General features: G+C 40.8%; 2 protein-coding genes across 4 annotated transcripts in view; one reads left to right on the top strand and one right to left on the bottom strand.

Moving 5' to 3' along the window:
- Nucleotides 1-1,786: 1,786 nt before the first annotated feature.
- Nucleotides 1,787-27,858, top strand: part of LOC311508998 (protein jagunal homolog 1-B) — a 51,016-nt gene continuing 24,944 nt past the window's right edge. The window contains exons 1-4 of one of the 2 annotated variants that reach the window (XR_014699776.1): nt 1,787-1,905; nt 2,641-2,738; nt 3,071-3,143; nt 3,226-3,755. Coding sequence is in view for 1 of the 2 variants with exons in the window: in XM_084574007.1 (XP_084430133.1) it covers nt 2,650-2,738; nt 3,071-3,143; nt 3,226-3,615 (552 nt within the window). In the remaining variant the exon portion in view is untranslated. Of the gene's footprint in view, nt 1,906-2,640; nt 2,739-3,070; nt 3,144-3,225; nt 4,345-27,858 lie in introns of those variants that run through there. The other variant, XM_084574007.1, reaches the window with a different exon arrangement.
- On the bottom strand, nt 4,695-11,118 carry LOC311508999 (uncharacterized protein). Of its 2 annotated transcripts, none has more exons than XM_084574008.1 (5): nt 5,978-11,118; nt 5,570-5,675; nt 5,400-5,482; nt 4,978-5,021; nt 4,695-4,908 (listed from the first exon to the last, which is right to left on the bottom strand). In XM_084574008.1, exons 1-5 carry the CDS (start codon nt 6,007-6,009, stop codon nt 4,835-4,837), a joined length of 339 nt encoding a protein of 112 aa, XP_084430134.1. In that variant the 5' UTR covers nt 6,010-11,118; the 3' UTR covers nt 4,695-4,834. The 2 variants fall into 2 exon arrangements, with proteins under 2 accessions (XP_084430134.1, XP_084430135.1); XM_084574009.1 differs by having other exon boundaries at nt 5,400-5,475.

The raw sequence follows: 27,858 nt of genomic DNA, 5'->3' as shown, positions 1-27,858 counted from the left end.
AAAAGTACACACATTCTTTACTCAGTTGGAAGAACAGATACTTGTGTAAAAACAGACTCACAAAAGTAACTCGATTGATTCAAATTCATTTAGATAGACAACTTTATTACTCAAGTAATAGTATTAAAACGTTTTAATTTCATATCTAGAATATATTTTGCAAAGAGGACGAGAGGGAGAAAGATAGGTTAGTTGTATAATTTACAAATTGTATTCATCAAGGCGGTGGTAATTGGTTCTCAATCTTTCCTCACGTCGATGTGATGCCTCTGTCGCTGGTTGACCTCTCTGGTAGACAAGATGAACGTAGGAGATCAGTCTGGAGAGTTTACATCTGGGACAGCATTTGGCCAGCCTCGATAAAATAAATGTGATTAACACCCTGTACTGAGAGGAAGGAGGGACAACTGTACATCATGTTGTTACAGTCTGAAATAATTCTCCACCGTTTTCACATTATGTCTGTAGGGCCGTCTCAATCAGATCTGACAATATTTTTTTGTTAGATGATTCTGACCAGACTACCAAGACTGTATTGTACATAGATAGACAATGACTACAATTTGAGAACCACTGGTTGTGATAGCTAACATTAGCTAGCAATGCTAAAAACAAATATCCCAAAAAAAAAAAAAGGTTCAAAAAAGGCAAATGGACTTGTAGATTTTTAGAGAAGACGTTTCACCACTCATCCGAGTAGCTTCTAAAGTTCTGGGGGACTGGTGGGAAGTCTCAGGTTTAAATAAGAACGCCTCCTGAAAAAACTTGCTTGTTATGCTAATAACCAGAAACTACAGCTAAACAAGCAAGTTTTTTCAGGAGGAATTTCTATTTAAACCTCAGACTTCCCACCAGTCCCCCAGAACTGAAGAAGCCACTCGGATGAGTGGTGAAACGTCTTCTCTAAAAATCTACAAGTCCATTTGCCTTTTTTGGATACACCATGACCTGGATAACTGAGAACCTTCACAGGCTAAAAACAAAGACACTAGAGATTGCCACATAGCTTAATGTTAGAACTCCAAAGGGTAATCACACACGTATATATATATATATATATATATACACACACACACACATATATAGATAGATAGATAGATACTTTATTAATTCTGAGGGAAATTCCAGCATCCAGTAGCAGTAACATACAATACAAAAGCTATATAAAAAATAGAAAGTAACTAGAAATAAAATGTTTTATACAACTATAAACTATGTTAAAAATATAAAGTGACCGGTAGAAGTAGAAGGTTTTTTTTAATTTATTTTTTTATATAAATATGAGAGCTACAGATGGGGAGGACTGTGTGCAATTAAATTAGTTTGTAAACAGATGAATGAAATGAAAAAAATGAATGAATGAAAATCACAGTCACCACATGTAGCATAGGTAGACAGGCTATATATATATATGTATGTTTCTAATAATATTATAATACCCTGCTCTGTATTTTTGACAGTTTTAGACAGCTCTTTTTGTAGTTTAATTACTGTAGCCTTACCTCTTTAGGAATTGTAAAGAAACTTTTTTGTTTCCCGCGGTTTGTACAGCGATATACTGCACAAAACTTTGGCATTTTCCTGCCGTTGTCCTGCCACCCATTGGTTGCGTTCTCCTAATTAAACTTGGAGTTAAAATCCATAGAAGCTAAATTACAAATGTTTTGCAGCTGGCAGTTCGGGTGACGTCTGCACTTGCAATCACTGCGATAAACGGAAACACCTGACGCGTAGCCAATCAGGAGAGGGAGGAAGGGGAAGAGTTCCACGGGGACCAATCGCAGCTCGACACGTCATACTTCCTGTCCACCGTTCGTGCTTCATATACGTCTCTCGCCCGGCTTTCGATGCTTTTTAGCCGGCGTTCAAGTTGGAACGTTGTTTTATGAAGGCTAGATATAGCAGGTAAGTGCTTCAACTTATGCCAGAAGTACTTTATTTTACGCTACGTGTCTGTTTGGCAGCGTGTCTTTCCGTTTATCTGAAAGCTGTGCTAACCTTCCCGTATGTTTGACCTACTGCAGCTCGCTTTAGCTCGTTAGCTCAACTTGTGTTGCTGTAACTATAATAATTAACAGTAATTTGAACGATGGTAAATTAAAATAAGCCGCAGGGTTTGCTCGTAGGTTTGGTGCGAGAAACTGAGAGGGCTACAAGAAACGGGTAAGTGGTAAAACGTAATGTTCTAACTGGACATGCTAAAGCAGGAGCTGTGAATGACGCGCCTGCGCAGTGGAGCTGCTCCTCACCGAGCAGCTCAGTCTTCGTGGCCTGCAGTTATCTATTCAACCTGAATTTTGCAATCATTTCAGCTAAGAATTGTTTGGCAAACTAAAGTAACGTGTATCACCTGAATGTTGTATTAGATTCTACAATTATGATGATCCGCCTTCTGCTGTGTTGTCTTGAGACAACTTTATTGTTAAATCACTAAAATTGCCATTGATTAACAAGGTGTCTGCAGCTGTGAAGCTCAATTTCTGGGATTATGTCAAATGTGTTTCTTGCATTACTAATGAGTCCTTTCACTGCAGGTAAGCACAGGTGTCGTGCATTGAAAAGGTCCACCATTAATGCATGCAGTGCTCTGATTGAACAGGCATTTTTAGTCTCGCTTGATGTGTCTTTAACTCTGTTTAGGTTTCCATCATGGCTTCCAGAGAAGGTCCGAGAGCAGCGGGCACAGACGGCAGCGACTTTCAGCACAGGGAGCGTGTTGCCTCTCATTACCAGATGAGGTAAAATTGTGTCCCTCTCTGAGTCATGTTGACAATGGACATATCTTTTTGCACCACTTACTGGACACTCTGTCATTACCATGTCTGTCTACCTCTGCTACATGTGGTGACTGTCATTTTCATTTATTCATTTCATTCAACTGTTTACAAACAGTCCTCCCATAGTTATAAAAAAAACCTACTTCTACTGGTTACTTTATATTTTTAACATAGTTTATAGTTGTATAAAACATTTTATTTGTAGTTACTTTCTATCTTTTTTATAGTTTTTTGTGTTGTATGTTCAATAAAGTATCCATGTTTTGTGTCAACTACTTTCTCGTTTGTTACAGTGTCGCCTTGAAGTCTGAAATCCGTAAACTCAACATTGTCCACGTGCTGATCTGGGTCCTGATGGCGGCTCAGGTAAGGGCAAAGTTTTCCAAGCGTTTCAGTTTTGATACCCTAAACGAGATCAGCTGAGTTACAAAGTTGTCTTCCGTGTCAGGTGACGGTGAGCCAGCTGAGCCTCGTGTCCCACAAGATCGTGGCCTCTCCGTACCAGTGGGAGTACCCCTACCTCCTGAGCATCATCCCCACGGTCTTCAGCTTCTTGGCGTTGCCCCGTAACAACATCAGCTACCAGGTGGTGTCCATGATCAGCGGCGGACTGTTTTGCGTGGCCCCTCTGATCTACGGCAGCATGGAGATGTTCCCGGTGGCGCAGCAGCTGTATCGCCACGGCAAAGCTTACCGCTTCATCTTCGGCTTCTCGGCCGTGACGGTCATGTACCTGGTGATCGTCATCGCTGTGCAGGTGCACGGCTGGCAGATCTACTACAGCAAGAAGCTGCTGGATCAGTGGTTCACCAGCACGCAGGACAAGAAGAAGAAATGAACTCAAGTGTGGCTGAGAAAAGACTGCAGAGAAGTATTGTCCAGAATCATTTTCTATTTGAAAGTGCTGCCTTTTTCATTCATGATTGCAGGCTCTGAGAGTGTCAAGTGCCTGGGAGAACTGGACAGAGGCCCTAGTATGTAAGTCATTAAGAAACTACTCCAACTGTCATTTTTGAATGTTTTTATTCTTCAAACCCAAAATAAAATTTCAGTATCCAACATATGTAATTGAGTATTATTGTAGAGTACATTTGGCATTAATGGTAAACAAGGTGAAGCTTTTAAAAGTAAAGTTTAATGTTACATGGTAACAAACAATTGAGATGTTTCACTGAAACCACAACCATCTGCCTTTAGCTGGCAAATTTCCATAGTGTTGAGTGTGAATGTGTTTCCCCCTCAGGATCTGTCGTATCTGGGGGACCAAAAGCAAATGTTAGCATTGATTGAGTTTGTAATGCTACGCTAAAGTTAACGTCAAGTGTTTGGAGATGTTACCTTTTCACCAATTGGCCCCTCAGGTACAAGTTGTGAAGGCAGTTCATTTTCAATGTTTCTTATTCCAGGGTCTGCTCCTTTTTTCATGAGCAGTTTAACAGCCTCCAGTTGAGACATTGTAAAGAGCTAACAATGTGTTGTGGTGCCACTGAAGGTCTGTAAAGAAAGCAATGTAATGTGTTTTATTTGTACTGTTCAGAAAAGGCAATAAATGGCATGTGTGAAGGTTTGACAGTTTCAACAATTTTTTCGGTTGCTAGGCAGTGGTGCAGAACCTATCTTCTATCTTCTATCTTCTATCTTCTATCTTCTATCTTCTATCTTCTATCTTCTATCTTCTATCTTCTATCTTCTATCTTCTATCTTCTATCTTCTATCTTCTATCTTCTATCTTCTATCTTCTATCTTCTATCTTCTATCTTCTATCTTCTATCTTCTATCTTCTATCTTCTATCTTCTATCTTCTATCTTCTATCTTCTATCTTCTATCTTCTATCTTCTATCTTCTATCTTCTATCTTCTATCTTCTATCTTCTATCTTCTATCTTCTATCTTCTATCTTCTATCTTCTATCTATGGGGAATTTCCCAAAATGAAGCCATATTGCTGCTTACAATGGGCAGTGAAGGAGACCGATCAAACAGGTTCAACACATTGCTATGCTTTATTCTGTAAACACAATGAACCTTAGTTACATAGGAAGCACCCATCTGATGCAGTCACCAAACATCTTCATCAACATGTAGGAACAGGGCTTGTCCAGAGACCACAGCTGAATAAAGAAGAGTCAAGCCTGCATACACAAAGGACAACATTAAATCACCTCAATGACATGAACAACTTCAGTATTACAAACACTCACCATAGTTGAACATGTCCATAGCTTTCCCAGCCCTTCCAAATGCTCTGCACAAGCAACAACATGCAAATGACAACCCATTACAAGTCAAAGGTGGATGGCACAAAGATTAACTACAGCAGTTACTAATTAACAAGTCACATAACATCAGTCAAACATGCAAAGTAAAGTCTTTAAAGGAGTTATCTCTTCACTGAGTACATAAACTCATTTCTATATAAATCTTTTAGTAATTTAAAAAGCAGCTGAAGTGAAACACAAAAATACTTTTGGATTACACTTAAGAAAAACAATCATAAATGGCTCAAAGCTATTTGTAGCAGTCATTCATCTAAATAAATAAATAATATACGCAATACTTCTGTTAGTGTTACCTTTAGACAAGACACTTCTCCTATATTTAAAGGCTGAACTCAACAACACACCTGAAGATGACCTTTCTGAGCGTGCAAGGGAGAGCGACCCCAGAAGTCTCTGGTGTTGATTGGTGGCCGCAGCGATCTGCAATCTGCGCATAGAGACAGAGTACAGATTAGATTGGGAAAAAAATATCTACCTTTACGCATTTACAGCTACTAGGCCTGAGCATCCTTACCTGTCCGTTGTGTTCCTTTAGATCCAGGAAGCCGCATCTGGCCATCTTGGCAGCCAACACGTAAGCCATAGCCCGTCTACCTTGAGCCACTGCTATGTGGAGAAACCTGCAAGACAAAACAGATATGCATGAAAATGACAGTGCTTTACTTGACTACAGTATACTCTAAAATAAAAGCACTCTCAGTCAGTGTTTACCATTAAATAATTAGTATTTAACTGCTATGCAAATTAAAGTCTGAGGTGTCTCAACTATCACAATCTTTTCATAATTAACTACTTTATTTTGAAAGAAAGGTTTTGCAAACTATGGCGGAAACAATTATTCCTTCAAAGTAGTTCTATCTTCTTGCATAAGCCCAGTCATTCTCAATGGGGAATATCCAAAAATATTAATACCACTACTGACCTTGATGTTTGATATAGACAGGTGTGCTGCATGGTTGGACTGAAAACCTGCAGCAGCCCTTTCACAGATCAGTTTGACACCTGTGATTTGGAGGATTCATTCAAGAGGAGGACGTTCCATGTGGAGTCAACCAGGAGTTCCCGCCTCAGACGTTGATCATTTGTTCCTGTTGAAGAGTTAACACATGTGATAGAAAGTCCAAAATATTAGAGACACTGTTTATCTAATTATAGCTGCTTTTACAGACGGAGCCTCAACATTTTAATTTATAGATCAAGTAATAGACTCAACTGTCAGGACATTTGTTTCTGCAGTGATCAGATCACACACTTTACTTATTAGTTTTATTGTTGATCAAACACAGAAAGTCTGCTTTAAATCAACATTTATTTTGTCAGTTTATCATTTTTCTAAACCCAGGCTGATTTCACCGATTTGTCCTGAACGCAGCGGAGCAGCAACACGTTGACTCTGTCCGTGTGTTGGTTTAATGTTTCTACACTGAGTTGACCAACTGTCAGTTCAGTGACTTAATGGTGAACACTGAGAAGAAGCAGCAGGCGAGTCTGGTTTTGCTCTGAAAACAGACGCAGCCCGTTCATCAACACAAACAAACTGACACCAGACCAGAGTAAATAGTAGAGGTCCTGGGTAAGATTTGTATGCACTTCATTTAGCGGAGAATATCTCAACTGTTATAGACTAATATGACCCCACAGAACAACGTGGGATGTGTGCCAAAATCTCTACCCGGGACGAAAGTCCTGAAAAATGACCACAATAGGTGACACTATTATCACACTACAGGTGAATGGGACTTTTTCTTCCCTTTATAGATATCCTCATAAACTTCTACCAGATTAATCTTCGTATTAAGAGAAATACTTTTTATATTACACTTTGTCTAAAAAAACAATAAAATGTAATATGCAAATGAGGAAATATCTCATTAAATATGCATATATAAACTAGCAACAAACAGGAATTGACAGTTATTTATTAACCAAAGCTCTCCCAGCACTACATGCGCTGACTGGGTGCGATACAACCAGCAAAATATCAACCAAACTTGCAGCTCTGAACACTGTCCGCAAACCAGACAACTCTTCTTTGATTCTCAATTTCAACTGTCCACATCTAACAGAGAGTGGAATTCAAATGTCTCAAACCATCAATGGACATGGAGACATTTGACAACCTGCGCATTGCTGCATCCGACAGTAATGCCCTTAAGGCGGACTTTGAGAGGACCGCTTGCACCTCAACTAAGGCAAGAAAACATATACAAAGAGCCTATTATCAACTGCAGCTTTGGGTCCAAGCACCATTTACAGACGCCACCTCGATCTTAAATGCAGATGCTTATGGTTTTGTAAGAAAGGGCAGTTTATTAGTCCCTGAGATTGTAATCTCAAAACCTGAAAGTTTGCCAAATCCCTGCTCGTGTGGCAAGTGTGCACACATGAATGGCTGCCCCTGTCGGGTAGCTTGTATCCGTTGCTGCAAGTACTGCAAATGCAAGGGAGGCAATAGTTGTAAAAATCCTATCACTGAATGAGTTCTCATCATCCCCATACCTGGACTCTGTTGAGAAAAAGTTGAAAGTTGTACCTTGCAACACAGAGAATAAACATGTTGTTCTGTATTTTTCACTTTAAGTTAATGTTCCAATGACAATAGCAAGGTTGGATATAAAATGTCTGTATTAATCAAATGCTTGTATTCTTTTAAAAAGCCCCACACACACAACATCCACACTGAACATCTACAGAAACACAATTAAACATATCAAACCAGAATTCTTACACTACATGGTCATTGTAAACACCTCAGAAAATCTGTAGCTTCAAGAGTTTATATGTACGCATATTTTATTTTATTTTTCAAAGTGTAATACAAAAAGTATTTCTCTTAATATGAAGATTAAACTGGTAGAAGTTTATGAGGTTATCTATAAAGGAGGAAAAAAAAGTCCCATTCACCTGTAGTGTGATAATAGTGGAGAGTGAAGTTTAAGGTAAGATTAGTATAACATAACTTGCATTCACACACTGTACATTGATATACATACAGAGAAGAGGAACAGACTAAAGCCTAACTCAGCTGAAATTATCATAAAAATCTCTGAACCACCCAAATCCCCTTCCCAGTTTCACAAGCATTTTGTACAACTACCGTCATCACCGTCCCCAGATGCACAAGCATTTCACTCATTTTGTAAATATATTTTTGTATTTCTATCAATCTTATAAAAGCATATATTTAAAACATACAGTATTATATGATGGCAAACTCATACAAGTATATTATTATTTTATATAAAAGACAAAAATCAAGCATTTCAAGATGCACATACTGGAGATCCTTTATTGTTAACCCTGATATGGACAAAAGTGTCCTTTTGCAGTGTGTGTCTAATTGAGGCGTTTGATCGATAACATGTATCCTTTTACTTCAAAGACGCGCAGGTGCAAAGTACAAAACAGTAGGTTCATTGGATTTCAATGGGAGTTGTTTGTACACAGCACAAAAAAACAATACTAATACTACTAATAATAATCCATCAAAATCAATCTTGCTTCCATTTATTGACATATCCAAGGCTCTAATAATCCCCCCAAGAAAAATCCACTTTGCATTTAGATTATTGAAAATATTTAATTTTTTGTGTGTTTTTTTACGATAAATTTTGGATGCCATCACAAACACTGGCATATAAAGGGTTAAAATATTGAAAATAATCAAACATTTGGTATTTATGATTAGGACTGAAGTAGATGAAAAGATTTATGTAAAAAAAAGCAGAAAAAAATATTAACATGTGCCATTTTTATGGCATTTTAAAAGAGGACACTTTTGTCCCTTAGTGGTAACAACGTAACTATTTTAAAATCAGGTATGAGGTTTAAGCAAACACAACTTTCTGTTTCACGACCCGTTTCATGTGAATGCTATGTATAATATTATCCAGCAGATGTCGCCACATTTAATTGTATCAATCAAATGCTTCAAAACACCTGAATCATTTCAACACAACTGCTTCAGATTGATTCAGTGGTTCAGAAAGCTTCGGTTTCTCCGTCGCTACCTTCAGCTGGAGAAAAAGCCACGACGCTGAGACTGAAACATCCAGAGAAGCGGAGGAGGAAGAGCAGTGATGAAGCTCAGATACATTAGAGTCACATCTGATCCTGATCGATTTAATCAACAGAAGACAGGAAGTGGTTAGAAACTATTACCGCAATTACTGCCCCCAGTGGTCACTGCCAGTAACTACATCTATAGATATCCCAGTAACTCCTTGTTCTTGGATCCTCTGGATCACGATATGAAGCCTTTCCTCAGAGATTCTGAAGGTTTGGGTTAAAGCTCTGGATGTATTTTGAATATTAATACCAAGATGACAGACTGAAAAGATGTAAAAAATATAAAAATAGATAAGTGTTGCATGAGCCCTGGCTCAGTGACTTGGAGATGGGTGGATGAAGCTTTTGGGGCTTCTTCCTCAAAAAAGATTCAAAGCTTCAAAGCCTCAAAGACAGACACTACCAGTGACACCCAATGGTCGTCTGCAATTATAGCAGCCTTCCAATGAGTCACACACCACGTTGAATCCAGTTCCACAAACAACAACAACAACAACAAAACAGAGTCAGTCAAGACTGAAAGGCTCTAAGAAAGAGAGGAAACATATGGAGAAACCAAAGCCTTCTGAACCACTGAATCAATCTGAAGCAGTTGTTTTGAAATGGTTCAGGTGCATGAAGCATTTGATACAATTAAATGTGGCGACACCTGCTGGATAATACTATACATGGCATCCGCGTGAAACAAAGGGTCGTGAAACAGAATGTTGTGTTTGCTCAACAATAAAGGATCTGCAGTATGTGCATCTTAAAATGCTTGATTTTTTTTTCTTTTATAGAAAATAACATACTTGTATGAGTTTGCCATCATATAATACTGTATGTTTTAGATATATGCTTTTAGAAGATTGACTTGTTGCAACAAAAAACATTACTATTTTTTTACAACCTGTTACTCTGCTATTATAAAAGAAGTCATAATGTCACAGTATAGCATGTTGAAAGAAAATGGACATTTTAGTAAAAGTGAAGCAGCAACAAAAACACAAAGAGACATGAAGGACTGCCAGAGTCTCTGGTCCGCCTGGTTATGTTACAAGCTTAAAGGCAAATGTTTTCACGTTCTTCAACTCGTGTATTCTTTAGTCTAACTTTAGTCTTTCATCACTTAGCACTAGCTGTCTTCGTGTGTCTTTAGTTGCGGTTGAACTGGTGGTGGGGGACAGTCTGGCCTTTATTACTATGGTGGTTTGAATGGGTATCAATGAATTTTAATATATAAATGTGAAGTTGCAACGAAAAAGTTTTGACATTGGACCTTCACATAAAAATTAAAGAGACATGAAGACAGCTATCGCTGCTCGATAAAGGACTGAAGTTGTGACAAGGTTTTGTTGAGTGAATACCAGAGTCTCTGGTCTGCCTGGTTATGTTACGAGCATAAAAGTGACAAGAAAACTTTCAACAAAACGTCACAACTTCAGTCTTTCATCAAGTAGCAGTGGCTGTCTTGGCGTCTCTTTCATTGTGGTTTCCTGTGTTGTTAGTTGATTTTCATCCTCACATTTACAGCTGGTGGTGGGGGACTAAACTTCTTCGCTAAACTGGTTCGAATGGGTATCAATGAATTTTAATCTGGGACTTTTTGTTAAATGATTTCATTGGTAAATGTTTGATTTGAAGGGTTTCAGGTTAACTCAGAGAAATAAACATTCACATTCAGTCTCATTCATTCGTAAATTCAAATTACCCAAATGTTTGTTCCATGTGCTCCATCCACACCTGTCCAGGTAGAAGGCCAGACCGACAAACAGGAAGTGGAAGATTCCAATGTGATTCACAGAAGGGGGGGGCTGGACTGTACCAAGCTGGGCATTGTAGAATGGGTGTTTGGTAGTTGTAAATCATACAAAAATGTCCATTACATGCATTCATACAATTTCAGCATTTCAGCATGTGGCAGCTGCTTCTTCTTAGATGTTTCACCTCTCTGAATCATCAGATGATTCTTTCTCTGAAATGACTCAGGTGGTGAGGGCCATTCTTCCTCTGGGTGAGGAGGACTTCCTTCAAGTCGCTGTCTGACCTGGAGATGAACACGCAACCTCCAAAACTTCACCACACCTGAGTGACACGGTGAACGACGGATAAACGTCCTTTTAAAGCCTCAGACTGATGTTTCACCACCAAACCTCAATGCAGCGCTTTATCGGGAACACCAGTCCGACGCCACGGACCTTTTATTTTTCCCCACAAACATTATTTCTGCCTCAGTACTCGATACTTATTTTCCAGAAGGCAGAAACGCATTTTGAAATTGTTCAATTTTAAAGCTTCAGTTTCACATTTAATAAAAAGAAATCTGTCCACAGAAAGCGACTTGACTGTTTCTGAGAGGTGACTGTGCTGACCTGAAGTCAGAAAGTTTACATCTTACTTACCCCAGGTGTGTAGCTCCTCTGCTTTCTGTCATACAAACGGAGGTCCTCTTGGACACAATCCATGAGCGAGACCTCACACCATCTTTCAAGAAGGGCACGGCTGACTGGAAAGCTTTTGTTGGTGAATAAAGCTGTTTCCATTCGTATTCGTAATTTAGCAAATGTAGCCCAATGTTGCCCAATGTTAAGGTAGCAATAATATTTTGTTAATGTATTGAGAGACACATTGGTCAGATAGTCATGTTAATGTTAGCCCAAGACCCTTAACTTGAATAAGCACTTTGTAAGTGTATTGAGGGGACAGATGTCAGATGTTCATGTCTGACTGTAATCCATGTGTTACACATATATGGCATGTTATGCTATGTTTTTGCTATGTTTTTTTTTTTTTATGAATTATTATTATTTTATTACAGTCCCATACATACTGTGAGCCAAAACATGACTGCTCCAGTCATACACTACATGCTGTGAAGTCTCAGTGTAACTGACTAACTGCACTTAATTGTAAGAGCTGTTTACTCCTGCATTTCAGAGCTAAAAATGCATGTTCTTTCTTATGCAGAGAAAATAAATATTTGTTTGTTTAATGCAAGATTTGTTTTCATTGTAGGTGGTTGTCTTAAATCTAGTTGTAGAGCTTACTGTAAGTTAAATGCACTTGAATTGAGATGAATTGTCTTCTTAATATGAGTATAAAAATGAAACTTCAAGACATATTTTATCCTGAAATCTAGGACAATGTCACTATTTTAGAACTTAAAATAAGCTAAATGCACTTGAATTGAGATGAATTGTGTCTTACGATACAAAAGCACTTCTTAATATGATTAAAAAAATGCATTATATGAGTATTTCCAGCTAATTTCAAGGCATATTTTATCCTAAAATGCTTAAATAATCACTTCCTAATCCTATTTCAAGTTGGTGATGGTCTGAAATCTAGGACAATGTCGCTATTTTAGAACTTAAAATGAGTTAAATACACTAAAATATAGCTCAAAATAATTTTTTTTCTGGCTAATTTCAAGATCACCTTTATCTCAAAAGTCCTAAATATCAAATCTTATTTCAAGAAATCTTGACAAGCCAATTTTCACTAGTTCCATTGGCAGATTTTTTTGCTTATTTCAAGCAAAAATGTCTTCTATTTGTTGTTTTTTTGCTTATTTTTGGAGGGGCATTTTTTCCAGTTAGACTGAAGAAACTACTAAAACTGGGTTAAGAACTCTCCAACGCATGATTAAAAACTGGAAGGATAGTGGAGAACCAGCGTCTTTGAGGAAGAAATGTGGTCGGAAAAAAATCCTGATTGATCGTGACCTGTGATCCCTTAACGTTTGGTGAAATCCAATGGAAGAAAAACAACAGTAGAACTCAGGGCTATGTTTAATAGTGAAAGTAAGAACATTTCTGTACGTACAATGTGAAGGGAACTCAAGGGACTGGGAATGAACAGCAGTGTAGCCTTAAGAAAACCACTAATCGGTGAGGTTAACCGGGAAAAAAGGCTTCAATTTGCTCGGGAGCATAACGATTGGACTCTGGAGAAATGGAAGAAGGTCATGTGGTCTGTTGAGTCCAGATTTACCCTGTTCCAGAGTGATGGGGGCGTCAGGGTAAGAAGAGAGGCAGATGAAATTATGCACCCATCATGCCTAGTGTCTACTGTACAAGCCTGTGGGGGTAGTGCTATGATCTGGGGTTGCTGCAGTTGCTCAGGTCTAGGTTCAGCAACATTATGTTGCCGAAAGAATGAGGTCAGCTGACTACCTGAATATACTGAATGACCAGGTTATTCCATCAATGGATTTTTTTCCTCCCTTATGGCATATTCCAAGATGACAATTCCAGAATTCATGGGGCTCAGATTGTGAAAGAGTGGTTCAGGGAGCATGAGACATCATTGTCACACATGGATTGGCCACCACAGAGTCCAGACCTTGAACCCATTGAGAATCTCTGGGATGTGCTGGAGAAGGCTTTGCGCAGTGGTCAGACTCTCCCATCATCAATACAAGATCTTGGTGAAAAATTAATGCAACACTCGATGGAAATTTTGTGACATTGCAGAAGCTTATTGAAACAATGACACAGAGAATGAGTGCTGTAATCAAAGCAAAAGGCGAAATATTAGAGTGTTTGGCCTTTTTTTGTGGCGGTGACTTTTTTTTTTTGGCCAGGCAGTGTCTTTAGAGTGAAAGATAGAATAAAGCAAATCTAGACAGTGAACAAACTGGAAAAACTTGTATTGTTTTTGTTTGATCAACGACTCAAACCATCATCACTTTGGTTTTTGATGTTTTGTACATGTCCTCTAAATATACACATTTTCCTTTTTCAGTTTGAGTTGCTGCAGTTTGTCAAAAATCAGCTGTGATCGTCTGGTCTCGGCTCTGAAGTTCAACCCCTCCCATCTCATAGAGCTGAACCTGCGTGGAAACAAGCTGCTGGATTCTGAAGTGAAGCAGCTGTCTGATCTTAAGGAGAGTCCAGACTGCAGACTAAAGACTCTGAGGTCAGTATAAATAAAGGATAAGTTTATCTTGTGCTTCTTTCCATAGCATTGTAGTGAACACAGGTAGAATTAAAGCTGCGAGCTGCGCTAAACGGGCCCTCGCACCTCGCACCCCGCACCCGTCGGGGACTGGCAACGGCGTGGTTACTGCAGATCTCAGGGGATACACTGGAGTAACAATGCACTGTGGCACGATGCATAGTCTGTGCAGTTGAATATTTTTCAGAGCACATCATCTGTGACAGCTGTAAGTCTTGGCTGTTTTGAATGTATCCTCTCTGTGGCATCAAAGTATGTTAAAACAGCTTCACACATACAGACAGACAACCCACCAGAGAGAAATGCAATGGCTCAATCTGCTGGACAAAGTAGCACACTGCTTGAAATGATGACAGAATTAAGGAGACGGTCAGTCATTTCACTTTGACAACCAGAACAGGGCCAAATTTCAACGAAAACTCACCAGTTTTGCAGTAAGTCATCATGACAAGCGTAAGGCTGTCCTGACAACATTTGAAGTGAATCCAATCACCCTGACAGTAACAGCAGGTCACACAACATACTACAAAATAAGACATTTCCTGTTCTCAATAGGTGGCGCTACAATAATTATATAAATATTAACATATGGATGTGTGAAGTTAGGGACCATTAACAATACTGTAAAGTTTGATGCAGTTTGGGCAAAGTATGGCTAAATTACAGCACGTTTAATGCAACTTCCTGTTTCATGGCGAGTCGTGGAACGTTGATGGGCCAGAACGGCCACGCCCCTTCAATGAAAAGTCAAAAACTTATGTAATTTTCCTTTGCCTGTCTTTTGACAACTTATTTCCAACTTTTGAAGTCAATCTGATAAGGCATCAAGCCTGGAGGTATAAAAACCCAAACAAAAAATATGTCCAATTTTCACAGTTTCAATCAAATAACAGGACATAATTGACTTTTTTGTGCGTCCTGGGATGTTACTCCAAATTTTGCAAATTTTCTGATTTTTAGGCGCAACAGGACTCAGGGGCTGGTCCGTAGATGGCGCCACAGAGCCATTTTGCCGCGCCCATGCTCAAGACGCACGCAGATTTCATTTTTTTTGGGTGAACGAAGGCGTCTGCAAATTTTCAGGACTTTTTGTACATGTTTAGGCACTGATAAAGCTGAGCAAAGAGGCAGAAAGTATGAAAACAATAGGGTCCTTGCAACTCCCGTTGTATGGCCCAGCTGGGACCCTGCTACTTCATTGCTCGGGCCCTAATATAATATCCAGTATCTCCTGTAAACATGCAGCTGTTTTCCTCTGTGAAGCTGTGAGAGGAGAATGGTGGCAAACTTCAGGACTGGACAGAAAGACAGAGACAACAGTCAGCCAATCAGATCATCCTGAAGCTTGTTGTGTTCATGTTTTCAGGAAATAAATCTGGATTCCAGCTGACAGCCTTACTAGATGAATAGAGACAGTGGTCCTCATTCATCAAATCTGATCTCAGACTGTTTGTTCTCTCAACACAAAACTAACCAACTGATCAGTTTCATCTTTGTCACAGCTCTGAGATCAGTCTGACTGAAGCCTGTAAATCACAGAACCATCATTACATTTAGTAACCATCGGTCTTTATACAGAGCAGAACCTCTGCCGAGGTCCAGTCATCACATCTGTATCTCTGTCATTAGTTTCATCAGATATCTTCAATGTTTATTAGTCAGCTGATGCTTCAGAAACACATGAGATGTTCATCAACACTCAGATTCTTTATGTAAATTGAACAGCTGTATATCCATCACTAAAGTGTTTGTGCAGTAATGAAGTGTTCATGACTCTCAGCAGTTTATTTCCTTTGTGGACTTGAGAGAAATCTGCAGAGGAAACAGACTTGATGCTAAAAGTCTCTGCCGGTCTGTGACCTTCCAGCTCCAACATGTTAACATGAGAGCTGAAAGGAAGCTGGCTGAGCTCCTCAGCTGCTCCAGAGTCAAAATATGATTTATTTCTATGTACGTGTGTTCACACACAAGGAATTTGTCTTGGTGTTTGGTGCAGTTAACACCGAGTAGTAGTAGTTAAGTATATTTAATAGTAAAACTATACAGATTGTGCTTCAATGTTCAAAATATTCACAGCCCAAGAATCCTATGAACTGTGAATATCCGTAGCTGCTCTGATGAAGTGATTCTCTGTAAACACGAACGTATCTCCTGTTGTTCTTCTTCTGTCAACAGCTAGTGGTCTTTGCAAATATGAGGGTGAACATAATGATGTGCGGTGAGAGAGGATGAGCCGAGTCCTGACGATCCAGAGAGGTTGAATCAGCAGCAGCTTGTGTGTAGAGAGACTCTGACTGGACCATGTTACTGGGAGGTGGAGTGAAGAGATTTAAGATCCTCAACAGATCTGCACAAACTATTCTAATAGCACCAACAAGTAAAGATCAGTCCCTCTCCTGAATTATTTAGACACATTAATAAACCAGCATCAACAGTTAGAAAAACATAAAGGTAATGTTTTAATGTGAAATAGGGACAATTAATGGCACTTTTAGGTTTTCCATAAGGATTATTGCACGTTGTTATATGGTTTAGTTGCTTCTTCTCTAATTTTTTATGTACTTTCTGTTGCATAAGCTTTTGACATATCTTTCAAAATATAGATTTTATTATAACTTATGCAGATCTGAAATTTGTTAATGTAGATTTATGTCTGAACTTTGAAATAATGTTTTTCAGGTGTCAGTGTTTGTAATTCTGGATTTTACAGAAACATTAATAAACCGGCTGATGTCCAGTTTGTTACCACAATATGTCTGAGTCTGTCCTTTGAATTTAATAAACACCTGCAGCATCACAGCAGCAGCAGAAACAAGAAGTTCATCTTTAGTTGATCATTTGCTTCATTAAATTCAATAACAGATCAGTCGGGATCTGATATAATGTTATTTAACTTAACTCTCAGCATATAAAAGAGCTTCCTGATGTATACTGGTCTCACTTATCGCCAAAGGTATTCCTATTTTAGTGCGGTGGTCTTTTATGCTTCCTCGTTGAATTTCACTGTTTTGCTTGATATGGCTGTCCTGTCTGAAACTTGTTGAACTTGTTGATTTCTCAGTGAACACAGTAGTGTCTATCCTGTGAGTAGATGTATTGCAGTGCAGCTCTTCGGTTCCATTTTTTACAGTGCATCTGTTGGGCGCTAGCTGTAGTTCCTTGCTGTGGCCACCAGAGGGCAATAAACACTAGAGAGAGAGCAGTATTATTTTGGATGTGGAGAGTTGTAATTACTGACAGTGACCACTGGAGGGCAGTGATCGTGATGGTTTCTATGTGTTAACGTTAAAGCGACGTCATGCAGTTCATCGTTTCACCGCGAGATGGAGGCAAATCTCCATCACAGGTCAGTTAAACGTTGATTCATGTTTTAAATTGATTTCTACGATTTTAGAGAAGAAGGTTTTTACTCAAGAAGTTACAGTTAGTGACCAAAACAGAGAATGTTAATTCTCTTTGTTTCCCTGTAATCTCATGTTCCACCAGACCAGTCCAGTAGGTGGCGGTAATGCACCTTTAAGATGGTTTGCTAACCGCCATTAAACATCAGAAGAAGAAGAAGAAGCCGGAAGTAGTGAACAGGTGTCGGTTAATTAGTCTGATTGATGTGAAGTTTACAACGTGACAGGCTAACGTGTCTTTTGTCCTAAAATAAAATAACTTGGGACTCTTTAAAGAGGAAATAAAAAAGTTTAAATAGACACGGAGACACCGAGAGTTATGTCCAGGTACAGTAATATTCAGTTAAAGTTGACCACCTGTTCGTGTTTACCGGTTAGCTTCGAAGCTAATAGCGGAGTAGCTTGTGTTGTTTTGCTTAATTTAAGCCTCGTGCTACCTTTGGGGTCTCTGGGACCCCAAGTGAATGGACAGACAGAGAGAGATTATGCAAGAGGGTAGCACGAGGGTTAAGAAGTTAAGAAGAAATATTCTGTAACTTTGCACCTGCTTCATCCTTAATATATTTAATAAATAGTTTTATCTGCAAATGTTCTCAAACCCTGTACAGACATGTTGTTGATTTGTAAATGCTGTGACAGGATGTTCAGGAAAACCACCTGGAGGAAAACAGTCAGTGATGCAGTGAGTCTCCACCAGGACCAAGCCCTCAGCACAACCATGTTACTCCTGAAATCCTGCTCAGAGAAGAGGGAGAGGTCAGAGACTTCAAGGTAAATCCTGCAGGGATTCAGGATTCATACAGTTGACACTAAATTAATGAAAACATTTTGATTTCATTTGACCCTTGTGCATGTCCTCATGTCTGTTCCAGATTAACTTCAGCATGGACTCATGGAGAGGCAGGTCTTAGAAGTGCTCCGTGGTGTTCACCAAACCAACAGATGATCCCTCTGCTTCTTCTGTGACTCTGAGCCAAGCGGTGACTGACCAGGACGCTGGAAAGTGACCCAAGCCCAGGATATGTGTCTGATCTGGAGGAGGAAACGCAGCCAGCGTCTAACTGCAGGTGTGTTGGCTGCTGTTGTCAGATACAGTCATGTTTCAGGATGATGTGAAATGATTTCATCAACTTTTGTTGCACTTCTGACAAGAATATGACTGAGGAGTCATTAGCGTCTCTTTATCCACTGACTAATGATCAAATTATCATCTACATGTGTCCTTTAATGAGAGGATGTCTCATCTTTATTGTAAGAGCAGATCTAATATGATATGAAGAAACTGAACACTAACTTTCAGCATCAACATAAGCTAAAGTTTAATATGTTTATCACTTGAGACATGAGACATCAACACATCCTCCTCCTCCTTCTGTTTCAGGTGGGTCTGTGGGATTCTCCTGGTTGCTGCCAGCGTGATGGGCATCATGTGTTGGTCTCCTCCAACTTGAGAAACTGTTCAACAGCATCAGGAGCATCCAGTTCTTCATGGTAAGTTCAGCTTTTTGTTGTCTTCTTTCTGTCTGACCAGCAGTCTGCAGCCTAAAGATCACTATCTCAGTTTATCATAGAAACCAAAGGTGGAAAAGTATGCATTTTTATTTAATCACCTGTTGTAAATGATCTGAAATCAAAAACAGTAAACTGATCTATGTTTTTAGCAGGTGGGGGAACACGCTGATGGACGAGCGCCATCTACTGCAGCCTTCAGGACAGCGCCGCAGAGAAGAACCTGGACGTGATGCTCTGAGGGCAGCTCTGCCAATCGTGTCATGTGCGTTTGTGACTAAATGGAATGTTTTAATAAAAGTCAGAAAAAACAGCTGAATGTGTTTCTGGTCATTGATAATATTGAGTGAATGCTGCTTTTTAAAACATGAACTCAAACAGCTCTGGCTGTTAGAGAGTTAAACTGTTAGAGAGTTAAACAAAAGGGAAAGCGCTTCGCCTCTGACAAACCACGCCGCTTTAAGACATTTGCAACAAGAAATCTTGTTGGCTAACTTTATGAATTATAATAGCAGCCTACCAGACCAGGCGTTAATGTCGGCTTGAGTTGATTGCATGCTTCTAGCTAACGTTAGTTAACCTTACCGGAACACAAAAGCAAGCTCGTAACAGTAGCCTATTGTAATAAATGCCATTTATATACCGGGTTGCTGAAGTGTTGCGTATAGGGTTGCCAACTCCCTGTCTGAAACTTGTTGAACTTGTTGATTTCTCAGTGAACACAGTAGTGTCTATCCAGTGTATCGCTGGTTTATTATATGTATTATATGTTGTATGTGGTTGCTAACTGTAGTTCTTCGCTGTGACCGCCAGAGGGCAGTAAACAGTAGAGAGAACGTGAGAGAGACGAGCTGCATGAAAAATGTGCTCCTGAATTCATCTCAAGCATGGACCTGAAAAGTTGGACATTTTCCAAAACAAGACCATCGAATTTTCTTCAAAAAGGACTCTAAAGAAAAGGTAAACACTTTATCAGCAAAACAGAAGAAAGAAAATACCATTTTTGGATATATTTTTTCAATGAAAACAACCAGCTGACTGTCAAAAGCTAGCCGGCAACTGCGTATCAACTGCTGTGGGCTACCACCTGCCACAGTGGAGAACATTTCTAAGGAGGAACCAGACTAAATAAGAATCAGAATCAGAATCAGAATCAGAATCAGCTTTATTGGCCAAGTATGACACATACAAGGAATTTGACTCCGGCACCTTCCTCTCTAGTACTCAAGCATCATAAATAAGATAAAAATAAAAAAAATAAGATAAATAAGATAAAAATAAAATAAATCTTCAAATTGTACACATAAAAACAGGATAATATATACACCGAACTGGGGTTATTGTACAGTGAGTATATACAAAAATAGTTTATTGATCATGTGTATGGACTCACACTCTGTGACTACTCAGAGTTCAACAGAGCGACAGTCCGGGGGAAGAAACTGTCCTTGTGTCGGGTGGTTTTGGCGTACACCGCTCTGTAACGCCGACCTGAGGGGAGGAGTCTGAACAGATTGTGGCCAGGGTGTGAGGGGTCTGTGGTGATTTTTCTGGCCCGCTTCCTGACCCTGGACCGGTACAGGTCCTGAATGGAGGGAAGATCGGTACCAATGATCCTCTCTGCAGACCTGACTGTTCTCTGCAGTCTGTCCCTGTCTTGCCTGGTGGCGGATCCAAACCAGACAGTGATGGATGTGGTCAGGACAGACTGGACTATAGCTGTGTAGAAGATGGTCAGCAGCTCCTGAGGCAGGTTGAACTTCCTGAGCTGACGCAGAAAGAACAACCTCTGCTGGGCCTTCTTCCTAATGGAGTCAATGTGGGAGGTCCACTTCAGGTCTCGTGAAATTGTGGATCCGAGGAACCTGTATGAGTCTGCAGTTGGAACTGTCCTGTTTAGAATGGTGAGAGGAGATGTTGATGTGGGTCTCTTCCTAAAGTCCACTGTCATCTCCACAGTCTTGAGCGGGTTTAGCTCCAGGTGGTTCTGACTGCACCAGAGGACCAGCTGTTCCACTTCCCTTCTGTATGCAGACTCGTCGCCGTCCCGGATGAGTCCAATGACGGTGGTGTCGTCTGCAAACTTCAGGAGTTTCACAGAGGGGTCCCTTGAGGTGCAGTCAGTAGTGTAAAGGGAGAAGAGCAGTGGGGAGAGAACACATCCCTGGGGGGCGCCAGTGCTGAGGGAACGGGTGCTGGAAGTGAAGTTACCCAGTTTCACCTGCTGCCTCCTGTCAGTCAGGAAACTGGTAATCCACTGACAGGTGGAGGGGGGCACGGTGAGCTGGGACAGTTTTTGGTGGAGGATCTCCGGGACGATGGTGTTGAACGCAGAGCTGAAATCCACAAACAGGACCCGTACGTAGGTCCCTGCAGAGTCTAGGTGGTGCAGGATGTAGTGAAGAGCCATGTTGACTGCATCATCTACTGACCTGTTTGCTCTATAGGCAAACTGCAGGGGGTCTAGCAGGGGATCCGTGATGTCCTTCAGATGGGTCAGCACCAGTCGTTCAAAGGATTTCATGACCACAGATGTCAGGGCGACTGGTCTGTAGTCGTTTAATCCTGTGACAGGGTACTTCTTGGGAACCGGGATGATGGTGGAGCGTTTGAGGCAGGAGGGAACCTCGCACAGCTCCAGGGAGTTGTTGAAGATCTGAGTGAAGATGGGAGCCAGCTGGTCAGCACAGACTTTCAGGCAGGGCGGAGACACACCATCGGGTCCCGGGGCCTTCCTAATCCTCTGTCTCTGAAAGAGATAAGAGATAACAGAAGAGGTGTTTTATGAAGATAAGGAGGAGAAGAAAAGAACAAATCAAAAACCATAACATTAATAACTGTATTTAAAGGCTAAAAAAGCAAGCAACAGTAAAGAGTTAGCCCACTAGTAAACAAACAAAGCGGTCGCCATGGAAACAGCCAAGCAGCGAACAGAGAGCAGGGAGGTTATATACCCTGCTCTGTGCAAGAGTGCAGCAGCCAGGGAGAAGTTTAAGGAAAAGACACTTCAGGAGAACAAAGAAGTCTTGTTCACGGACTATGCTCTACGCAAAGAAGGGAGGAAGAAGAACAACCTCATATTCTTCACAGACTCCATATACACCTGGAAGGAAAGTCTACGCAAGAAATATCCTTACATCTCCAGCGAGGGCATCGGCTCAGGAGGCCGATTGAAGATTTGCAAGGATAAACACATGAACAAGGACGACCCCCTGCTCACCATCACCTACTACACAAAGGGAAAGGTGATGGTCCAGGGGAAACTTGAAATCCTTTGAAGAAGTATTCTCCCTGATCAAAGCTGAGGTGGAGACCGAGAGGTGCAATGTTCTCTGTGGCAGTGAAGATGATGAGAGCCCAACAGAGAAGAGAACCCCACCACCTTGTCCATCTCTGCCCCTCCCACGCCTGCCAGCTCCACCAACCAGCTGAAGGAGAGTATGGCCCTGCTGGAGCTGGACTTTGCTGAATTCAAAGAGCTGACCCAGGCCAGGCTGTCTGCCCCCCTAGACGACATTGTGCAGCAGCTTCAAGAGGAGCTCCAGCAGCTCAAGAGTGAAAACCAGGCCTCGACATCTGAGCTAAGAGGAAGTGTAGAGGCACTAAAACAGGAGGAACAGTGTGCTCCGGGCTCAGTTAGCCAAAGTGAAAGAGGACGCTGAGAACAGAGAAAGGAACTTCATCAGGCAAGTCCGACACCTGACAGATCAACTCTCATCAGTCCCCAAAAAGACAACTACAGAGACAGAGACACAGACTCTCCCTGCTAGTCTTCCAAACCCCTCCCTTGTCTCTGTCCCACCATCTCTGCTCTGCACCCTACCAACACCCACACAGCCAGCTCCCAGCAGCCAACCCCGTCCATCCCAGCTGCCCTCCACTCAGCCCGAAGAACAAGCCCCACAAGTGGTCCTGCTGGCTGACTCAAACGGGAAATTCCTGGACACTGACAAGCTTTTTCCTTCTAAGAAAGCGCTGTCTAAACGTTGCAGCAGCACTGGCCAAGCAACGAAGCTGTTGAGAAAGGACATCAATATGGAGATCAGAAGAGGTCGCGCCACCTTACCCAACGTCCACCTGGCCCTCCATCCGACCATCGGCACCTGGGACCTCTACGACGGACTCCATCTACACAGAGAGAAGGTGAATATCTTTGCAAAGACGCAGCCCTTCCACCCTCTCTTCTACCAGAAGCTTCAGAGACCATCACAGACCTCCTCCCCCCTATCTCCAGCCCCCGGTGCCCTCCATAAAACTAAAAAACATACGCAAGGGCAGAACATCGGGGGGGATTTCGGTGTGGTATAAAGGAGATCTCACCAGTAAAACAGGGTAAATCGCACATTTGGTTGAGGTTAGATCAAACCCCAGGCATGACCGATAGGGATCTATACCTCTGTGCAATTTACATACCCCCAGTGGATTCTCCTTATTTTGAAGAGGACATTTTTGACACCCTAAATTCAGAAATCGCCTATTTCCAGGCCCAGGGAAATGTACTTCTCACTGGAGATCCAAATGGATGTGCAGGACTTGAACCTGATATCACTGACACACAGGGCAACAACCATGTATTTGGTCAGGCCCCCCTGTTTACCACACCAAACATCACCCGTCGGAATAACCTTGACTCAATATTGAAATCAAAGTGGCAGGGAGAGGGTGCATCTCTGTCGGGCCTTAGGCCTGTACATAGTTAACGGTAGGTTCAGAGGGGAGTCTTTGGGGAGGTTCACATACTCCTCAGCTCTCGGGTCTAGTGTCGTAGACTACGCAATCACTGACACGGACCCCTCAAGTATCAGTGCATTCACTGTCAGACAGCAATCCCCCCTTTCAGACCACAACCAAATTAATGTGTTCTTTAAATTGTCAGGTCAAATTAGTGACACAAAAAGGAAGCCCAGTAAGCTGCATAAATTAAATCCTTCTTACAGATGGGCCCCAGACAGTGGAGACAAATTCACCAAGGCTTTAAACTCCCCTGATCTGATGAACTACATATCAATATAGACTCAAAATCATTATGTCCCCACCAGAGATGGGGTAAACAAGGCCACTGATGATATCAATATGATATTTCATAAGGCAGCTATGAGGGCTGACCTCGTAAAGCAAAGACGGAGACCTGTTAAAAGGCAAAATACCGACAAATGGTTTGATCAGGAATGCAAAGAAATCAGAAAAGAGCTGAGAAAAATAGCCAACGAGAAACACCGCCAACCGAACAACCCAGCCCCGCGCATTCGATACAATGACATTTTAAACACATATAAACACACAATTAGGATCCAAAAAAAAAATTATACCCAATTGAAACTTGAAGATATTGAGAATGCCATTAACCAACAAGTTCAACACAAAGCAACAGCAGACATGACCCATCCAAAACGGTACCATCTGGAGATCACATTTTTAAAATTTATACAAAGACATACCAATCAATCAAATCAATTCAGATCGGTGTATTATGAAAGAAAAACTCCAAAAATGAGAAGAAACAATTAAAGACAACCAAAACCCCCTTGATTTCAAAATTACTTGGGAAGAAATAACCACACAGATAAAACGTCTGAAGCCAAAGAAAGCTTGGGGTCCAGACGGCATTAGAAATGAAATGCTCGAAAGCAGCACCCCAGAAATGCAGGGCGCAGTGTTACATTCGTTCAACCTTATACTACAGGCAGGATGTTTCCCCAACATCTGGTGCAAAGGGCTCATTTCCCCCATTCACAAGAGTGGGGACAAATCAGACCCTAATAACTACCGTGGCATCTGTGTCAGCAGCTGTCTGGGTAAACTATTCTGTAGTATTCTTAATACAAGAATACTAGATTTCCTTGAGGAACAGTCAATCTTAAGTAAAAGTCAGATTGGCTTCCTCCCAAAACACCGCACCACCGACCACGTGTATACCCTTCACACTTTAATCAACAAACATGTACAACAAACTAAGAATGGAAAAATATTCACCTGCTTTATTGATTTCAAGAAAGCTTTCGACTCTATTTGGCACGAAGGGCTCTATTACAGACTTTTAAAATGTGGCATAGGTGGCAAAATGTACGATCTGGTTAAATCGATGTATTCGGAAAACATGTGCGCTGTTAAAATTGGAGACAAATTAACTGATTTCTTCCCCCAGAGAAGAGGCGTTCGGCAGGGTTGCGACCTAAGTCCGACCTTATTTAATCTGTATATAAACGAACTGGCTGTCGAGTTGGATAAACGTGCTGCTCCGGGCCTCTCCCTCCGAGATAGAGAGGTGAAGTCTCTGTTCTATGCTGATGACCTTGTTCTACTGTCTCCTACTGAACAAGGACTACAGCTACAGCTGGACGTAGTAGAAAAGCACTGTCAGAACTGGGCCCTGGCAGTAAACGTGAAGAAAACAAATGTCATGATTTTTCAAAAACGCCCCAGGTGTCATGAGAGCAAACACCAATTTACCATCAATAATCATGTCATTGAACACAGCATGAGTTATACCTACCTTGGTATAACTATAACAGCATCAGGGAGTTTCAACATGGCAGTGAATGCACTAAAAGAAAAAGCTCCAAGAGCTCTATATGCAATTAAGAGAAAATTTTATAATGTCCATATTCCAATAAAAATCTGGCTTAAAATATTTGATGTTGTCATCCAGCCCATTGCGCTGTACGGTAGTGAAGTATGGGGTCCACTCAGTCATCAGAGCTTTACCCGTTGGGACAAACATCCAACAGAATCTCTCCATGCAGAATTCTGCAGATACATTTTACACGTACACAGAAACACACCAACAAATGCACGTAGAGCAGAATTAGGCAGATACCCACTGATAATCAACGTTCAGAAGAGAACGCTCAACTTTTTTAACCACCTGAAATCCAGCCCCAGAGACACCCTCTACTCCAAAGCCCTCCAAACCCAAGAGCTGAGCCCAGAGAAGAGTCCCCTATGTCAGTTGGTACTGAGGCTAACTGCCCCCTCTCAGACACAGTCTGACCAGCCTCACAACAACACTGCTCTACAAACAGTAATCAGAGTAAAGCAAATTATAGCACAATGTAAAGAAAGCTATCTGGACCATTGGGAAGAAACAACTAAAAGCCAAAGTAGATTGGAATGTTACCTTGCCCTTAAAAGAGATTATGAATTAGCAGAATGTCTCTCTACTGTCAGAGATAGAAAGCAGAGACAGATCCTAACCAAGTACAGGCTCAGTGACCACAAACTGGCAATCCAAACAGGAAGACACAAAAAATCATGGCAACCAAAAGAAAACAGAACATGTGGTCACTGTTGGACAGGTGAGGTTGAGACGGAGATGCACTTTCTCCGACAATGTACAAAATTAAATGACACTTGAGAAATTTATTGGAACAAGTTCAGCTCTTTGGTTCTAGGTTTCAAAGAGCTGGACGACGTCTCCACATTAAAAATACTCCTCGGAGAAGGAGAGCCGGCACACCTTGCTGCCCAGTATGTGTTAACATGCCACACCCTGAGGGACAGTGAGTGATCGAGGCGCACACACACACACACTGTATATAACTAATAGAATGTTCATAATGTATATATCTTTGATTTATTGTATTGTACTTTAATGCTTTGCTTTGGCAATATTGTTTTTTAAGAAAATTTCATGCCAGTAAAGCTCATTTTGAATTGAATTGAATTGAATTGAGAGAGTGAGAGAGAGAGAGAGAGAGAGAGAGAGAGAGAGAGAGAGAGAGAGAGAGAGAGAGAGAGAGAGAGAGAGAGCAGTATGATTTTGGATGTGGAGAGTTGTAATTACTGACAGTGACCACCGGAGGGCAGTGATCGTGATGGTTTCTATGTGTTATTATTAAAGCGACATCATGCAGTTCATCGTTTCACCGCATATCTCCATCACAGGTCAGTTTAACGTTGATTCATGTTTTAAATTGATTTCTACGATTTTAGAGAAGAAGGTTTTTACTCAAGAAGTTACAGTTAGTTAGCCTGGTCGTTACCATCCTGTTCGGTCTGGGCGGAAACGTAGGATGGTAACGACCAGGCTAACAGTTAGTGACCAAACCAGAGAAAGTTAATTCTCTTTGTTTTCCTGTAATCTCATGTTCCACCAGTCCAGTCCAGCAGGTGGCGGTATTGCACCTTTAAGGTGGTTTGCTAACCGCTATTAAACATCAGAAGAAGAAGAAACCGGAAGTAGTGAACAGGTGTCGGTTAATTAGGCCGATTGATGTGAACGACGAACAACGCTAACGTGTCTTTTGTCCTAAAATAAAATAACTTGTGAGTTGCGACTCTATGAAGAGGAAATTAATACAAACGGTTTTAATAGACATGAAGACATCGAGAGTTATGTCCAGGTACAGTAATATCCCGTGTTAAACTTGTCAGCAACCTGCCCTGACTACTTGCTCGTGTTTACCTGTTAGCATCGAAGCTAATAGCGGTGTAGCTTGTGTTGTTTTGCTAAAGTTAAGAAGAAATATTCTGTAGCTTTGCACCTGCTTCATCTAAGTTATCAATATTAATAGTTTACTGTTATTATTTTATATTTTTAACGCAGTTGAAGACATGTTAACGTGTACTGTGGCAAGACTTGAAAATAACAATATAATTAATAAATGTTATGCACCTGGAGGAGATAGAGGAAGATCACACAATAGAATTAAATTATATAAAAATGTTATGGTGTAGTAGCCTACGTTGTAAAAAATTTTAAAAAATTAAAAAAAAAAAAATTATTTAATCGAAGAGACAGAAACAACACTTTTTTAAAATAAATAAATAAAATAGAACGTAAACCGGAAGCAACTCACTGACTTTATTGTATAAGTGATTACGTTGATGAATAAAACATTAGTTTACCTGACAGTACAAAATCACTAATAATACTAATAATTATGAT

The sequence above is a fragment of the Chelon labrosus genome (assembly GCF_963514085.1).
Source record: "Chelon labrosus genome assembly, chromosome: 24".
In the NCBI taxonomy this organism is placed as follows: domain Eukaryota; kingdom Metazoa; phylum Chordata; class Actinopteri; order Mugiliformes; family Mugilidae; genus Chelon; species Chelon labrosus.
The sequence above is the reverse complement of the archived record's forward strand: the minus strand, read 5'-3'. Positions and strand labels throughout refer to the sequence as shown.